The following is a 16,932-nucleotide window of genomic DNA, read 5'->3' on the forward strand; positions in this document are numbered from 1 at the left end:
AATAAGCAGAGAATCGAAGATGAATTAAAAGAGTTTGGAGACCAATAACGGACAAGAATAATGAAGGATAACAAGGAAACATGGGGTCAAATAGATAAATAAATAAATATTACTATAATAAAAATAGAAAAATAAACCAGTGCCCCCACAATACTCTTTGGGTCTTTCGGCGAAGCCACGTAGATGGAAAAAATAAAATAAAATAATAAAACTAGGTTCAAAGCTTTCGTGACTGCAGGAATTACTCTTGATGACGATTGCTTGTGTTGCAATCGAAATGTCGTATTCTATTATTTAATTTAACCTCTTTCTCCGTGACTTTACTGAAAGAACCAAAGAGTAAAATAATAAAAATAAGAACAATATCACGAAGTTAAGATCACAACACAATCAATCGTCATCAGGTGAGAGCAGCTCGTATTATTGTTATTATTTTCATTATTTCATTTTATTATATTTTTCCCATCTACGCGGCTTTACTGAAAGACCCAAAGAATACGAATCCCTGCAGTCACGAAGGCTTTAAGTCAAGAGTGCCCACAATTTGAAGTGAATACACCCTCACCTGGACCTGCTGTTTCTGGTTGGCCAGCATATTGGGATCGATGGAGAGGGGACCCAGGACGCTCATCATGAGCTGCTTCTCCATCAGCCACTGGCTCAGCTGGGACTCGAGCGAGCGGAACGTCTCCAGGAGGCCGCACGACTCCTCCAGCTGCTGCTGCCGCTCGCTCGCCGACTGGTGAACCGCCGCCCACTGATCATCTGGGAGGCGACGCCAACGCATACAGCAACATTAGCGCAGCACGAACTGGGTGGCGACCCAATGCATTGACAGCGACTAAATACCACCCCCACCTCCCCTCCCCTTCCCTTTTATCACTGGCATATCCAAGCCACGCCAGTATAGGTGCTTTTCCACTGACCATTTGCCGAGCCGAGCCAGAACCAAACCGTGGAACTCTGGCCTCAAAATACATCTCAATCTGGCTCTCAGCCAATCACGGCCAGCATTGGCGGGGGGGGATTAATAATTTTCGTTACATGTTGCATCAGCAGTCAGAGTGCACTTGGAAGGTAGTGACACCAGCGTTGTCACGATTCGAGTCCTGCAGTGGAAAAATAAAAAATCCTGCGCCTCGTGAGTTGTGCCGGGCTGGCTCGGCAAAGACCCTAGCGTGGCTCGGTTTGTAGAATGGAAATCAAAAGAGGATAATACATCACATAGGGGCAGTTATGTGAAAAGTAAAATGCATTGGTCACTGACCAAGTTCCTTCAGCATGCTCCTCCACTTGTCCGCTTCGGGAGAGTCTGGGTTTTTCTCCAAGAGCTCCCGTAGCTGCTGTCTGAGAGCCTGCACTTTGGGCAAGTTGTTTTCAATCTCAGAGAGTAGCAGCTGAAAAGAAATTGCATTGCAGGGACACGTTTAAACCTTCAGCGCATCTCATTAAGAAGAACGCTACAATAAATGTCATTAGGTTCGTATTGCCATCTCTTGGAAATCTCCTCGGCCAGTACGTTTTGGGAGATCCATAAATGTAGGCAACCCACCAACCCTGGCCTGCCAAGGTGCTAGATTACAGCACAACCGCGAAAAACCTTCACGCAGTACTGGGGCAATTTGTGTTGCTACACGGAACCCGGTGGGGCCCCTCACCTTGTTGCGCTCGGCCTCAGATTTGATGGCGCTGCCCTCGGAGGGAGCGCCGCTCCACCCGGACACGTCCTGCAGCTTGCCTGCCAGCCAGCCCATGAGGGAGTCGGCATCGCCGCGCACCTGCTCTACCCTCTCCAGCGCCGACGCGGCCGCTCGCTCCCTGTCCCTCAGGGCGTGGCCCAGCTCGTCGTAGCGCCCGCTCACGTCCGACACGTCGCTCTGAATCGTGGCCAGCTCTGTACGTGCGCACGCGCGGGCACGGATTTACACACAGAAAAAATGTGCATTCTTACACGTACGGGGATGTGGAAGCACACAGAAGCTTGTGCACAGTTATGTGCCCACACAAGTAGTACATCCACAAACCAGGTTTTTTGGGTTAGATCGCATAAATATATTTATATATTTTTCGGTTAGATTGCGTAAATATATTTATATTTACACGATCTAACCCAGAAAACCTGTATTATGTGCAACCACACAAGACGACTTAACCCTAACGCACGAGTACATGGGTGCACGTCGCACGTGTACACACGCACAGACCCACGCACAAGACAAAGATCCCTTCCATAGCCTTAACAGACTGTTGGGTCAAGTGCTGTTGACAAGCACCTATGTGAAGGCCGGGAAGGCACACGAGGGCATGGGTGGCCACATCATTATGCCCGGCCACCTTTGTCTGCCTAGTGGTGATGTTTACACATCGCACCAGGTACTCATTTGAGGCTGAGTTGACCTAGGAGAGGCCCAGGACTGGTTCAGACAATCGCCGTCACTGATGTTGGTGGCCGTTGGTCAGAATCGAACTCAGGTCGCCGGGTTCGGCGTGCAGTGCGCTAATCACTCTGCCACCGCTCTCCCCTCACCACGAGCACACAAAGACACACACGCAGATGTGCACAGTAGCTGCTCTATTTGGCCCAACTCCAAAATAAATACATTTTTTATCATATTAAGGAAGAAACACCATTTACCATAGGTGGGACAAAGTCATTGTTATGCAAGTCCAAGTCGAGTCGCAAGTCATCAAATTCATGACTCGAGTCTGACTCGAATCCAAGTCACATGACTCGAGTCCACATCTCATAGGTGGGACAAAGTCATTGTTATGCAAGTCCAAGTCGAGTCGCAAGTCATCAAATTCATGACTCGAGTCTGACTCGAGTCCAAGTCACATGACTCGAGTCCACACCTCTGCCATTTACTGTACATATATGTGACAGGCTATTCATCAATCAATTAATTATAGCGGTAAAACATGTGACTGGTGTGCTGTGAAATTCAGTTACGCTGAAGGACTGGTTAGAGGGTCATGTATTTATGTAATGCAAGAGACATTAACTATGTCACCGTGATAGAGGTACGAATTAAGATAATTATTATGCAAGTACATCATAATACTTGTATATCTGGAAACTTAGCTGCATTAACTTCCATTGCAATTTTTTGGGTTTAACAAAATGAATTAATTACTCAAAATAGATAAAACATAAGTCGACAATGAATATAAATACAGCAACAAAACAACGTTGATGTGCCACGAAGACAAGAGTTCCAAACATCATGCTTTGCATATGACGTCTGCTATGAAAAAAAATCTTACTCATGAGTAAACTTTGCATCTCTGAAAGTGCTGAAAAAACAACATCAGCAGACAGTTCACATGCATTAATCTCACCTTTACTGGTGGAGTGACCATTTACACTAGGTGAGGAACTTGGTATAGAACCTATGGTAACAGGAACACAAAAGAAAAGAAATAATGGCAAGTACGCAACTTAAAAGTGATCAAACAGCCAATGCAAACCAAACACAGAGTGCACACTCAAAGCAGCTGGTGTCTGTGAACTGCAGCTCAATAACTACAGACGTGAACATCAGACGACACACATTGCGGGCACTTGACGGCATAGGAAATGTCACAACGTGCACACAGCAAGGGCAGGTCTGTCTATCTCTGGCCATGGCATTGCAAAAGCACGGGTCATTTGATCGGCAAAGCTCTGCAGCAGCCTCATGTTGGCAAGTGTAACCGATGACCATCCGCACGCACCTGATTTGACCTGGCTCTCTGTTACCGCATCAGCGGATACCATTGTTGCAAGAAGCTTCTCCAGTTCTTCGGCCTGCTTTTTGACGTCATCCACGTTTGGGCCTTTAGCCTCCCACTCCACAAGGAGACTCTGTGGAAGTCAAGATGCGCGTGACATTGGCAAGAATTAGTCGATAGGCCAAAGAATAGTTTTGCAAAGGAGATGGGAGGCTTTACCCTTTCTGGTGTAAATGCAGGTGTGAAGATGGACAAACACCAAATAGACACCTATTACGAGGCATCAAGTCTGCAAAAACCACGCATAATTGTGATTGATTCTTCAATGATATATCTATGGGACCTTTTTCCAGTATCAAAAATAGGTTTTATCCTTTCTGCAGACTTGATGCTTTGGAAAAAGGTATCTATTTGGTGTTTGAACATCTTAACACTTCATAGGTACAACTCCATAACCCGAGCTATTAATGGTAAGGCGTTTGCATCCTCCTTGGACCGCTCTCGCCTTTTGGCCGCCTTAATTCTATAGCACCGGCGAGACAGAGATTTTTAAAAGTGTGCGTTTCTGGTGTGGGCCAATGTTATCAAAATAGTAAAAAAAAATAATGTAATGGCATTTTTTGGTGTAGATTCATTGGTGAGTGGGGTTGAGACCATCGACCCGCTCCACTTCAGAACCCAGTTTAATTACGGCTGCTTATATGATCAGGATCTCAGCAGTGCTGGGTAAGTGCTCTGACTTCTGTGCCAACCGGGCAACCTAATCTGTATCTGAACGTTTATCAACCACTTTATAATCAAAGAGCAACTGCAAATGCTTGCTCACGTCACTGCTGGTGGAAGCGCCTCCACCAGAGGGAGCTCTAGAGAGATGGCCGCAGGGTTATTTTTGGCCAACTCTTCCAGCTGGCCAGACACTTCCAAAGAGGTGGGAATAATACCCACACATCACCTGCCGATTTAATAACTGTGGTTTACCTATTTATACTCTTGGATGGACAGAGGCAGAGGCTGGGTGGGGAATTTAGAAACTCGCACCACCGTTTCAACAGATATGTGGTTCATCTTCTTGGTTCTTTCGGCAAAGTCACGTAGAAGGGAAATAATACAATAATAAAAATAAAACAATAAAATAATTCTCACGACGTTTCGGCCACAACGCAAGCAGCCGTCCTCAGGTGAAGAACAGGTTGCTTGCGTTGTGACCAAAACGTCGTGAGAATTATTTTATTGTTTTATTTGTATTATTTTATTATTTCCCTTCTACGTGACTTTACCTAAAGAACCAAGAAGATGAATCCCTGCAGTCACGAAACCTTTAAATCGAAAAAGATATGTGGTTCCAGGATTGCCCTTATCAGCCACCAACGTATCCACAAACCCTGACCATCATATGCTGTCCACGGACGATCATCATACTCGACCTCCACGGATCCCAGATGACGCGGGGAGATCTCAATCTTAATACGTAAAAAAAAAAACGCTTAAAATACAGGCACCTGAACGAGCTGCACATGATCCTGAAGGCTCCCCGCCGCGCCGGTGGACGCGTCCGACGGCACCCTGCCCTCCGTTTCCGTGAGCCACTGGCGCAGAGATTCCACCAGGACACGGAACTCGTCCAGCTGCAGCTGGAACGACGCCACCGTCGCCTCCCTGCGTGTCGACACGCGCGCGTCACGCCGCGACGGTGAGGATGCGCAAAAAGCCACGGCCACACGAGAAGCGACGTCCAGTGGTTGAATCCGATGCAGGAGGTTATCCACTCTTGCACAGCGTCGGGTTACATCGCAGCGCTCGGTAAATTCGCAGGGTTCGGGTTTGAAGGAAGATTTAGTCTCCATGCATTGACTTATTTTCAGCCCGACCCTTTCACTCCATTGTGCACCCAACTGCTCGTCTCTCTTCTCACATCATTTCCCTTCCTTTTGTCGATCTCTTCCTGTTTTTCCCAGCCTGTCTTTGTCCTTTACATTGCTTCAGAAGCACTTCTGCAGCCATCTGGAATGCGCTTCCTTCTGATATTACGAAGCCACTGGAGCTATGCACTTTTAAATCTATATTGAAAAATACTTTCTTGAGAACTGCTCTTTGTGATTAGTTTGCTGTCCTTCCCCCGCACCTCAAATTAGCACGGTTAGCTATGTACGGTGCAAAAGAAGTTCAACATACACACATATAGTTCTGCCCCACCCCCCCCCCCCAGCTTGGTAAAGTATGGTAAAACAACGGACAACCTGGACCGACAAACCATGGGCTATTATTACGAATGCCAGTAAATTAATAGTGCGAACACATTTAGGTCCTGCGTGCAGAGTTGGCCCATGCTTGCTTCCCACAATGCAACGTGCACACGCTCTGAGAAGGGAAGCCCCACCTCTCCCGGATTTCTTCCTGGAGCTGGTGCCACTCTGCAAGGATGCCGTTAATCTTCTCCAGCATCTGGTCCCTCGCGGCTGACGGTTCCATCTCCGCGAGCTCCTTCGCCAGCTTCTGCAGCTCCTCCATCTTCTCGGATTCTGCCGACAGCTCCGAGCTTCGCCACTGAAATGCAACGCGAAGCATTGCGAGTCGTCACTTGGTGGAAACAAATGATAATTAATTAAGCTTTTTGCTAATGGGAAATAGCTGAACTTAATGAGTAGCTCTCCGATGAGTTTTTCGGGTCGGACCGCATGTTGTCCGGGACGATGTCCGACGTTTTGCTCCACATGCTGCGGGCTTCTTCAGGAACTCCAAAGGCAGTAATATAACTTTGGTGTGTTGGTATTTTTGGCGTGGGCTTTACCTGTATGTATGCATATGTATGTATGTACGTGCCTTGAAATTACCATTTTTCCAGGAAGTAGTCTTACCTGCAGGGAGCTGAACCCTAGAACTGCCATAAAAATGCTAATTAACATCCTTGGTAATTTATGTAACATTCTTGATTTGAAGCTTTCGTGACTGCAGGAATCCATACTCTTTGCTTCTTTCGGCAAAGTCACATACGTGATTTATTTTATTTTATACCTATGTGACTTTAAGTAACATTATTTAACATCCATATTCTTGGACATATTGAAAATAACTCTTTTGATATTCATAACAACTTTAAATATCTAAACTTGCAATGCCATGCATTTGCCTAAACATGTGAACTAAACACAAAAACGTTCCGTCATAACTTACCTTCACATTTCGATTTAAAGCTTTCGTGACTGCAGGGATTCATCTCCACAAGTAGTGACTAATCCCATATCTGCATTTCCCATAAATATGCTAAATTCCTCTTGATATGCAAATTATTTTGTCAAGGCGCTCTTCCCCCTCCAACCCAGCTTAAATATAGGCTGCCAAGCCTGGTGGTGTTCATTCAGATGCTGTCTTTCCGACAGACCTGTTCTTCACCTGAGGACGGCTACTTGCGTTTTGGCCGAAACGTCGTGAGAATTATTTTATTATGTTTTATTTTAATTATTTTATTATTTCCCTTCTACGTGACGACTTTACCGAAAGAACTAAGAAGATGAGTACCTTCACATCCCGGCTCATTTCGGAGAAATCCATGCCTCCCCCTCCATCCACCATGTTGAAGCCCTTCTCTCCCGGAGCCATGAGGGAGCCCATCCGTTCGGTGGCTCTCTCCACCACCTCCATCTTCTTCGCCAGACCGCCCAGGTTGGCGTCCTTGTCCTGGCACCGGCCGTCCAGCGTCTCAAATCTCTCCTCCAGGCGCCGCAGCTTCTCCTTCAGGTCGGCGGCGGTCACGGGGTCGGCCGTGGCGAGCAGGCCCTCGATTTTCTCGCGCATGGACGCCATGCGGCCACGCTTGCGCTTCAGCTCCTCTTGCAGTGACTGAGACAGCGAGAGAGAGGGACAGGGCGGTAGTGGTAATGAGCGGCCACGGTGATATCAACTCACTAGCGATGATAACAACGGTGAATATTGTTTGGTTCTGCTGACCTTGGCTCTGTTTGTCGGAATTATAACTCATTCATGCCCAAAATTAGGGTGGCCTTCGACGCTACAAATTCACCTGCAGATTTAACATTTTGCATTGCGGGTCCCATACAAATCCCAGAGGTTATTAACATTAACAACCTGGAAGTTGATATTTACACTGCTGCCATCGAGTGCGCCAGCTCTTGTTTACCTTTTACTGCGGGAAGCTAAATTTTTGCTCGCCGTTGAAATCAATCAATAACCACGGGGCACTTCAGCCAATCCCTGTGTGCAGGGAGTGGCTCAACTTAAGTCCCTTCCACTATTTAAATCCCATTTAAAAACCTTTGGTTAAATTTCGATTTAAAGCTTTCGTGACTGCAGGGATTCGTCTTCTTGGTTCTTTCGGTAAAGTCACGTAGAATGGAAATAATAAAATAACAAAAATAAAACATAACAAAAATAATTTTCACGACGTTTTCTACGTGACTTTACCGAAAGAACCAAGAAGATGTACCTTTTGGTTTACCATGGCATTTAACTGGGTCCTTACCTCATTGTCGGTCATCATCTGCCGCACGGAGTGGGATGTGACGGGGCCGCTGGCCTCTTCCTCCACCTGCCTCTCGGCCTCCTCGAGCCACTGAAGCATCTTCTCCAGGCCGTCCTGCAGGCTCACCGACTGCTCCAGGGCCGCCTCCAGGCGCTCCCCGTGCTCGGCTGACGAGCGCGACAGCTCCTCGTACCTCCTCGTCGCGTCGTCTGCCAAGGTGATTACGCGACAAAGCGTCCCCAGTCAAGCCAAGCGGTCTCGACGTACCGATTCAGCGAGACACCGAATCCAATCATTAGTCCAGTGGGTGTTGCGCAATTCTTATAGCGCACGGCTATAACAAAGGCACTATATATTTCATAGACAATTGCAGTCTGTACTTGTTTCCCAGTATGTTTTGCTATGTGGCTTTACCCAATTAGGTAATTTGTGAGTCATTTTCTCATTTGGAAATTTTGAGATAGCGAAACCGGCACACAAGGCCTACTCTTCTTATATATGTGCAAAGTCACGAGATGTTTCACGTCCACTGTGATATACCTGCTGCATCCATCTGGGCGGCACCCGGGAGTGAACAGAAACATTTTTAAATACGTGGAAAAATGCGCTTCCACTTGGCAAAACTATATTTTACGGGGTGTTTTTCCTGCAGGTTGTGGTCAGAAAACTAAATCCGTTGCGGTGCTGTACTTCTACATCCCCATGTCTAAGCAGCCCACCTTCACCAACCCGCACTGACCAGCATGGTGAAGTATGATCAAATAACCACTCACAAACCGCACGGTGTGCTGATGCCCCCATCGAGCATTGGATTCACAAAAGGGCTGCACATGGATGGTATTGTTATTACGCATGTGGTATTGTTATGATGGTATTGTTATGATGGTATTGTATGATGTATAGTATGTATGGTATTGTATGATGTATGGTATTGTATGATGGTATTGTTATGATGTATAGTATGTATGGTATTGTATGATGTATGGTATTGTTATGATGGTATTGTATGATGTATAGTATGTATGGTATTGTATGATGTATGGTATTGTATGATGGTATTGTTATGATGTTATTGCTATTACTTGCATCACACTGGGAATTTTGCACACAGCGTTGTAACACGGTGGTTTATTTTCTGGAAAATTTGCTGGTTTATCCAGGATGTTTCTGTTGCGCGTCGTCACTTTAAGATGTCCTCTGTTCATATTTTGCTTGTTGCGGTTGCACCTGACTCAAGAGCCGCATGGCTCGAAGGGCTATACCAAATAAACGAAACTTGAAAACTTGTATACGCAGGTGAAACTCTCAACATACAATTCATATTTCACGCGTGCAACTCACCCAGTGTGTTTTGAATTTCCTGCTGGTTTGTGAGCGGCTCGCCAGTGGTCGCGAGAAGTGCCTCCGTTGCTCGAGTGAATCTCTGCATGGCGGTCTTGTGAGCCGTCACATCTTCCTTCAGTTTCTGAAGTTAAAAAATAAATAAATTACAATCATCTCAGTTTCAGAGAAAATGCGCACGCCCACTGTTGAGATTTCAATTTGCAATGTAATTTGATTTCAGGGCAAAATTTTGGTGAAAATGTAAGCCCAACTGGTAATCTCACAATTCACGTGAATATAACACCACATATATATATAAACGTTATACTAAGCTTTAACTGTCCAAAATACAAGAAACATAAATATAGTATAAGTGTTAAGATTTTATAAAGAACGGTGCTGTCAGGCCATGTGAGTTTTACCGTTATAGAGTTAATGCCTGTTCTTAAATCCTGACCTAGGTCTTCATGAGCCTTGGACCCAAAAATGGCTTATCGGTAAGATTGACCATTTCATCGTGAGATCAGAAATTCGTTTTCATAGTAAGGTCACCGTTGTCGCTTCATATGGGGAAAAGTGTTTTATAAAGGGTACCATAGGAAGTACTGAAAAAAATATAGTTTTCGAGAAAGGAACACTGAACGTGATATGAAACATCTATGGAATATGAACGTACACAGGAAGTGTGTTTATTAAACAGATAGCGTAGAAATATATTTCTTTAAAAAAAACATTATTTTACCAACTAAGTTTCACTGAGATATAGCTCTTTTTCAGAAGTGACCTGGCCACAAATGATAGCTCAACGAAGTGGCTTATCATGTGTACATTCATTGCAGCTAAATACTCTAAACGCATGTTTCTAACTGTGGAGGGAAAAACCGGAGGACCCGGAGAAAAATCCACACGACCTTGGGGAGAACATGCAAACTCCAAATATACAAGCGTCAGGGTCGAGACCGAACCCACGACCTCCTGTACACCAGGAAAAGTAGTTATCATCTCGCCACCGTGTTGGCCCATTTATACTAAGCTAACTGTCAATGGTGTGCACTGCCCATGGTGGATACTGGTTGCATTTGCCACCCCAGGCAGTATCGACTAAATCACCTGGGCCAGAGGTCGCAAACGGGTTTTGATTCCTTACCCGTACCCATACCCGGCCGCACCAGGGTCGCAAATGGGTACCCATACCCGTACCCGGCTGTACCCGTACCCTACCCGTACCCGGCCGGGTACGGGTAGGGTACGGGTATCGGGTACCTGATTGCGACCTCTAGGATGAAGCCATGTTGCAGGCGCGGGTGGGTTGATTCTAGGAACTTGAATTGTGAGAAGAGACAAGACGTTGGGAAATGAGTGACAAACAGTTACTCACCAGTGACTCACGGCCTACCCGTACCCGGCCGCACCGGGGTCGCAAACGGGTACCCGTACCCGTACCCGGCTGGGTACGGGTAGCCGGGTATCGGGTAGGGTACGGGTATCAGGTACCCGGTTGCGACCTCTGACCTGTGCTCACGGTCTACCTCTATGCATGCAGTGGTGTGTTGAGCTACATTACGGTGGCACACTGCTTTACCTTTGCTTCCTCCAGCTGCCTCTGCAGGCCATCGGCGGTGGCGGCCACAGGGTCGGACTTCAGCTTGTCGGCCGCGAGCTCAGCCTGCTGCAGCCAGGGCACCAGCTCTGACGATGCCTCCTGGTAGTGCTTGTACTTTTCCTGTCTGTCCACCAGCTGGCTCCCAAGGTCATCGCACTAAGGAATAAACACGTAAACGCAGAGCACACATGTGAAGCGTATGGGATTAATTAATGTTGAAGAAAAAAATATGGAACATTTTATCTGATACCGTAAATTTAGCTGTGACGGTCCCACCTGAAGACGGAGACTTGTGTTGCCTCCGAAACGTCGTGATTTAATTTAGTAATTTTTTATTTATTATTATTTTATTTTGTATTATTATTTTACCTACGTGACTTTACCGAAAAAACCTAAGAGTATGAATCCTTGCAGTCACGAAAGCTTCAAATCTAGAATTAACATTTTATTTCATTAATAAGTTATGTTAACTCAATTTATTTTAATTTACCCGAGCACACATTAATGGAATTGGCCAAGCATTCCATTTCAGAAAATGTCTGAAAAACAGTCCCAGACAAATGAAACACGTGATCACAAATAAGGTAAAGGTGCGACCCTGCAAGAACATGCCAATGCCATCGTTGGAGGAAGTGTCTGCAACAGAAAGAGCCTCTAGTGAGCCTCGACATAGGGTATTTGGCCTACTCTTCAATGCTGGCCAGACATCTTGGAAGAGGTGGGGGAGTGCCCACACTTTACCCCACTGCACGTGACCTGCTGGTACACTAAATGCAGCTTGGTGGACAGAGGCGAAGGATTGAGGAAACTTGCCCCATTGTTTCAGCTGCTAAAAGATCAAATCCGGATTGCAATTCGAATCACGCCAACCATTACCCCACGGCAGCAGCAGCAGCACTCCCCCCTCCCCCGCCACCACAATACTTATCATAGCCACGAGTGCACACCGTGTCCCCTCCGCCAGCAATGGCGACCTGCCTGCCGAACGACTAACTGTGGGGTATGCATTTATACTGCTGCACGGACTGAGGCGGACCCATCGTGTTCAACTGCTGCACCGGGAGATGGAATTGAACCGGCGACCTCTGAAATTAAAAGTCCAGCTTGCTACCCCTTACACCAAGGCACCATTAGCATCATTAAAATTATTATAAAAAACACACACACACAAACCCTCACATATCCATACCTGTGCACGCAGAGTGCCGAACCGCCCGTTGACCTGCTGAAGCCTGTCTTTGACGGTGATGGCGATCGCGTCCGTGTTGAAGCTGGGTCCCGAGGGCCCGTCGGTGACCTTGGCGCACAGCTCCTCGTACGCCTTGATCGCGCCCAGCACCTTCTGGCCCGAGCGGCTGAGGTAGCGCAGGTCGCCCTTATGCGACACCACGTCGTCCGAGAAGCTGCCGTGCCTCCGCCGCACGCTCCGCAGCGACTCGGGGTCGGAGGCCGATCGTCCCAGCTCCCCCATGTCGCCCTCGGCCTGGTCGAGCCAGCCCTCGAACTCGTCGCATTCGCCGCCGAACTTGCCCGCGTCGTCCTGCATCTCCTGCACCAGACGCCACTTGCCGTCGGCGAGCGCCAGCGTGGCCTCGAAGCGGTCGCGCAGGTTGGCCAGGTTCCGCTCCAGCTTCTCGCGCTCATCGGGAGGCAGGGAGGCGCCGTGCTTGTCCAGGAAAGCCTGGGACTGCTGCGCCGCGATGAGGAAGCCCTGCTGCTGTGCCAGCACCTGCTGGTGGTAGGCCTGCTCGCGGGCACACGGCACACGGCAGGGCGTAAACCACTTCGGCCTGTTGCCGTGTTCTACCACCGACCGTACGAGTAAAGTATTCAAACCGGGAATGTCACAGCAGGCCGACGAACCCAGAAGACAACGTTTGTATGTACGTACATTGAACTTCTTTCGCACTGTACGGAGCCAACCGTGCGAATGGGAGGTGTTAGTTTGGCGACCGAACATTGCAGCTAGCTGCATTAGAAAATACAAAGTAAGGGAGATATGGTGAAGAGCCTGGTCTCTCTCACCTTCATCGCATCGTGCTCCGAAATGGCACTGCGGCTGTCCACTTCGTCCTGGGGTTCCTCCAGAGATGAGAGCCACCCAAGCAGCTGATCGATCTTGTCCTTGTTTTCTTCCAGCTGTTCTGCGGCGGCCAGCTGTTGCAACGGAAAACACGAGGCGACGACAAACTGTTCAGCTTAAATGGACTTTACATGTAACGCCATGATTCAATCGGCTAATAATGAGGAATGTTGCATCAGTATGAGAGCAGCATCATGTCAGGTACACATGTTGAAATCGTTTCTCCACATTTTATAAAATTGTGCAGTCAAGTGCATGACAGCCTTGTTAACGTTCATCAAACCAAACACATATTCAAGCATTATCAACACGTCAACAAAGGATGATGATAGTGAATTAAAAAAATCATATTGGTACCAGTCTTACGTTGGATCTGATCATTCATATTTGAGTCGATGACATCAGGTGACAGTGGTCACATGTTGATAAACACTGGAGGCTACGGGTGGGGAATATCATCCTTACTGAGCACCGATGAAGACTTTGAAATGTCTATGGTGGTGGTGGAGGGTCTACACACGTACACACACCTTGGTCACTTCTGTCAGGGCAAGAGGCCCTTGCAGCAACAGAAGCGACCGAGCGTGGCGCTATCATGAGAAACGCGGTGTTGCCAGGTGAAAAATATTCCCCTCCAGTGCCCGATTAGAGCAGCTAAGGTTCTTGCAGTGACAGATAAATATCGTTTGCAGGCATTGTCGAAGTGAAGCAGTGGGCCGCTGAAGCGAAGTTACGGGCCCTGTCCGGCTCGTGAGCCTGTAGGTTCCCCACCTCTGCTTGTAGAGGCCTTGTCAGCGGGTACGCGACATTGATTTTACTTGATAATGGTTTTTTTACCCTTCTATCTGGCAACAAAACTGACACCTTTTTACAAGGAGTCATGTTTGCATAGACCGTAATACCTGCAGTCATAATACAAACAAAAGACATAACTCTCATAATGTGCACTGTCCTTGAAGTTGATTGGTCCACACCCGAGACAGCTTTCCTTAGAGCCTAGTCTCATATGGGTTGGACCAGATGATGCCAAAAGGCGCACAACTCAAAGACAATGCACCATCAGAGTATGAGAGCTCGGGGTAAGCATTTACACCATTGGAACCTCATTTGATTTTACTTGTTGAGAACTCACCGAGCGGACAGGGGAGGGGGGAGGGGGGGGGAGTTGTTTATGCAACGCAAGAGGCAGAATTTTGACTGTAGGCTTGGGGGGGGGGGGCAAGGCAAGTCACTGTAAGGGGACGATGGTCGAACCCGACCGCGGATTGGCAGCAGACGAAGTTGGCAGCGCCTTACCTTCTCGGTCTTCTGCTTGATGGCGGTGCTCACGGAGGCATCGAGCTGCCTCTGCTTGGCCTGGGCCTCGGCCTGCAGCTCGCCGAGCTTGCTCTTGGCGTCGGCGAGCTTCTTCTCCACGGCGGCCACGAACTCGGGGTCGAGCCGCTCGCGGTTCTCGTCGAGGAAGTGCTGCGTGCTGCGCACCATCTCCTCCATCTCGCCGGCGCGGGTCGCCAGGTCCCTCTGCAGCATCTGCGAGTGCGGTCAAAGAGGCACGTCGGGTTTCAAGTTTGATTTATTAGGTATAGCCCTGTGAGCCATTCATGAACAAGAAAACATCTTAAAGTGACTGTGTGCCAACAGAAAATCCAAGAAAAGATCGCAACATATTGCGGAAAAAGCACCGTACACCAACACTGTGTGCAAAAATCCCAGTGGGATGCAAGTCAAACAACAACCACAAGACAACTTAGATTTAGGCCATCAGTCTAACTCTGTACTACAACAAACAAACATGGCCAAACCAAAAAACTTATCGAAAATCACCAAAATAAAGCCATAAAAGCAATGAAACAGTGATCATAGGAACTGTGACCGAATTTTCACAATAAACGACGTAAACAACATGTATTACCAAACTCTGCAGCCATAGCTGGCTGCATGAGTCACTCCACAACAGCAGGAGCATCAGTCGGAGTGTCAACATTTTTCAATGCACGTTTAAGGTCAAAGCACGCGACCGAAGATTCACCGCCAAAAACACTGAACAGGACACGACAGTCAACAATTGGCCATGCCGGAGGGACAATGCATACTGCTTCAATAACGTGCATTTTCCATGCGGCAGTTCGACACATTCGCATTTAGTAACTTTATGTTTGGAGCTCCGGATGTGTTTTTTTATTGTACTGCGTGTTTCGAAGGAGCTAGTCTGGTTTCTCAAGAAGATCTCAGCAACTGGAATGAAATGTTGGACATTATGCCGAAGAACAAAACAACAATCGAAAGCTACACTGCACATGAAACCTTGTGTAGTGGTAATGTTTATTTAATCCGTTTATGTGTGGAAATCTTGATTTTTTTGTACTTCTCAATGTCCACAAATAAATTCATACTCAGTGTCCACTTATAGAAAGTGGTTTCATTTGTTAACGTTCTTAAAACTTCCAAGTTGTTTGAGGGCCCCAGGGTAAAGCATGACCTCCAACTATTAAGTCCATATGCCTCTCCCTGCTCTGAAGAAGATTAAATGCCTAAAATGTTAGACATTTACGTAACATCATGAAGTGGTAATGATTATTGTGATGAGTTTATTTAATCCGTGCTCACATATCATTTCCAACCCAGCCCATTACTTATTTTGTATATTACAATAGAAACTGTTTATAAGCACTGTTATTATACAAGCAACAACGGTTTGGCCTGGCCATGTTTGTTTGTTGTAGTACAGAGTTGGCCTGATAACTTTAATCTACATTGTCTTATGGTTGCTATTGTTTGACTTGCATCCTACTGGGATTTTTGCACACAGCGTTGAAATGCGAAGTATTTTCTGGAAGACTTTTTCCAGGATTTTTCTGTTGTGTGTAGTCACTTTAAGATGTTTCTTGTTCATGTTTTTGTTTTGTTGCGGTTGCACCCGAGTCAAGAGCCGCATGGCTCACAGGGTTATACCTAATAAATGAAAACTGAAATGAATGAAACTGAACACAAACAGGGATACGTGAGGGTGTGTGTGTAAACTTTGTGCTGCGTAGAGACAGCAGCCACTGGGGCTCCGCTTGGAGAATGAACGGGTCGAGATGAGATGTGACGTAAGATGCTTTCTTTGAGTTGCCAAGGCTTTTAAGCACCCTAGATATGCAAATCCGTTTGCTTAATTTATTCTGGTTAGGGCACACCCATGGGCAACTTCTGACACAAGCATATGTTGGACATAACCACAGCTGACCTTGCTCCTAAGGAGTGTGCTTACACACATCCAGCTTTCACTGTGATACGATTACCAATTTCTAGCAAGCCTGCGACTTGCCTGGTGCTGCAGCTGTTGTTGTTGCAGATCGTCGAGTTCATGGAGGTTATCCTGGGTGGAGAGGCCACTGGATGCTTCATCCAGCCAGGACTCCAGGTCGCTCAGCTTCTGTGAACACTCTTGTTGCCGCACCTCCAGGACTTGCTGCAAGGCACGTGTGTTCCCATTTAAAACCCCGCCATGCACCATCCATACATCGATATCTTTCACATGGTAACATTTAAAAGTGTCTAACTGGCTGATAGTGGGGTTTTGCACCATAGAAATTAAACCAATGATCACTGATCGAATTTGAAGCACACAGACAGGTCTTGCACCACCGCAGAATGTTTTCTTTGAACGGAACAAATTGTTTTTGAAACAATGTCACCCCCCCAGTGTAAGCGATGAAATTGGCAATGATATCAGCTGGTGCGCGCAGGCGT

The 16,932-nt window shown here is 47.0% G+C and overlaps 1 protein-coding gene across 15 annotated transcripts in view; it reads right to left on the bottom strand.

Annotated features, from left to right (window-relative positions):
* LOC144931700 (microtubule-actin cross-linking factor 1-like) overlaps positions 1 to 16,932 on the bottom strand; it is a 244,250-nt gene that overhangs the window by 57,389 nt on the left and 169,929 nt on the right. For 14 of the 15 annotated variants that reach the window (XM_078855898.1, XM_078855897.1, XM_078855893.1 and 11 more), the window contains 15 exons: positions 16,508 to 16,651; positions 14,494 to 14,727; positions 13,140 to 13,271; positions 12,304 to 12,858; positions 11,094 to 11,270; positions 9,530 to 9,653; positions 8,189 to 8,397; positions 7,228 to 7,548; positions 6,089 to 6,255; positions 5,211 to 5,367; positions 3,715 to 3,844; positions 3,340 to 3,390; positions 1,659 to 1,894; positions 1,268 to 1,397; positions 566 to 765 (listed from right to left, as the gene is read on the bottom strand). In XM_078855898.1, the coding sequence (XP_078712024.1) occupies positions 566 to 765; positions 1,268 to 1,397; positions 1,659 to 1,894; positions 3,340 to 3,390; positions 3,715 to 3,844; positions 5,211 to 5,367; positions 6,089 to 6,255; positions 7,228 to 7,548; positions 8,189 to 8,397; positions 9,530 to 9,653; positions 11,094 to 11,270; positions 12,304 to 12,858; positions 13,140 to 13,271; positions 14,494 to 14,727; positions 16,508 to 16,651 (2,967 nt within the window). The remainder of the gene's footprint in view (positions 1 to 565; positions 766 to 1,267; positions 1,398 to 1,658; positions 1,895 to 3,339; positions 3,391 to 3,714; positions 3,845 to 5,210; positions 5,368 to 6,088; positions 6,256 to 7,227; positions 7,549 to 8,188; positions 8,398 to 9,529; positions 9,654 to 11,093; positions 11,271 to 12,303; positions 12,859 to 13,139; positions 13,272 to 14,493; positions 14,728 to 16,507; positions 16,652 to 16,932) is intronic. The other variant, XM_078855888.1, reaches the window with a different exon arrangement.

The sequence above is a fragment of the Lampetra fluviatilis genome, chromosome 4 (genome assembly GCF_964198595.1).
Source record: "Lampetra fluviatilis chromosome 4, kcLamFluv1.1, whole genome shotgun sequence".
Lineage (NCBI taxonomy): Eukaryota > Metazoa > Chordata > Hyperoartia > Petromyzontiformes > Petromyzontidae > Lampetra > Lampetra fluviatilis.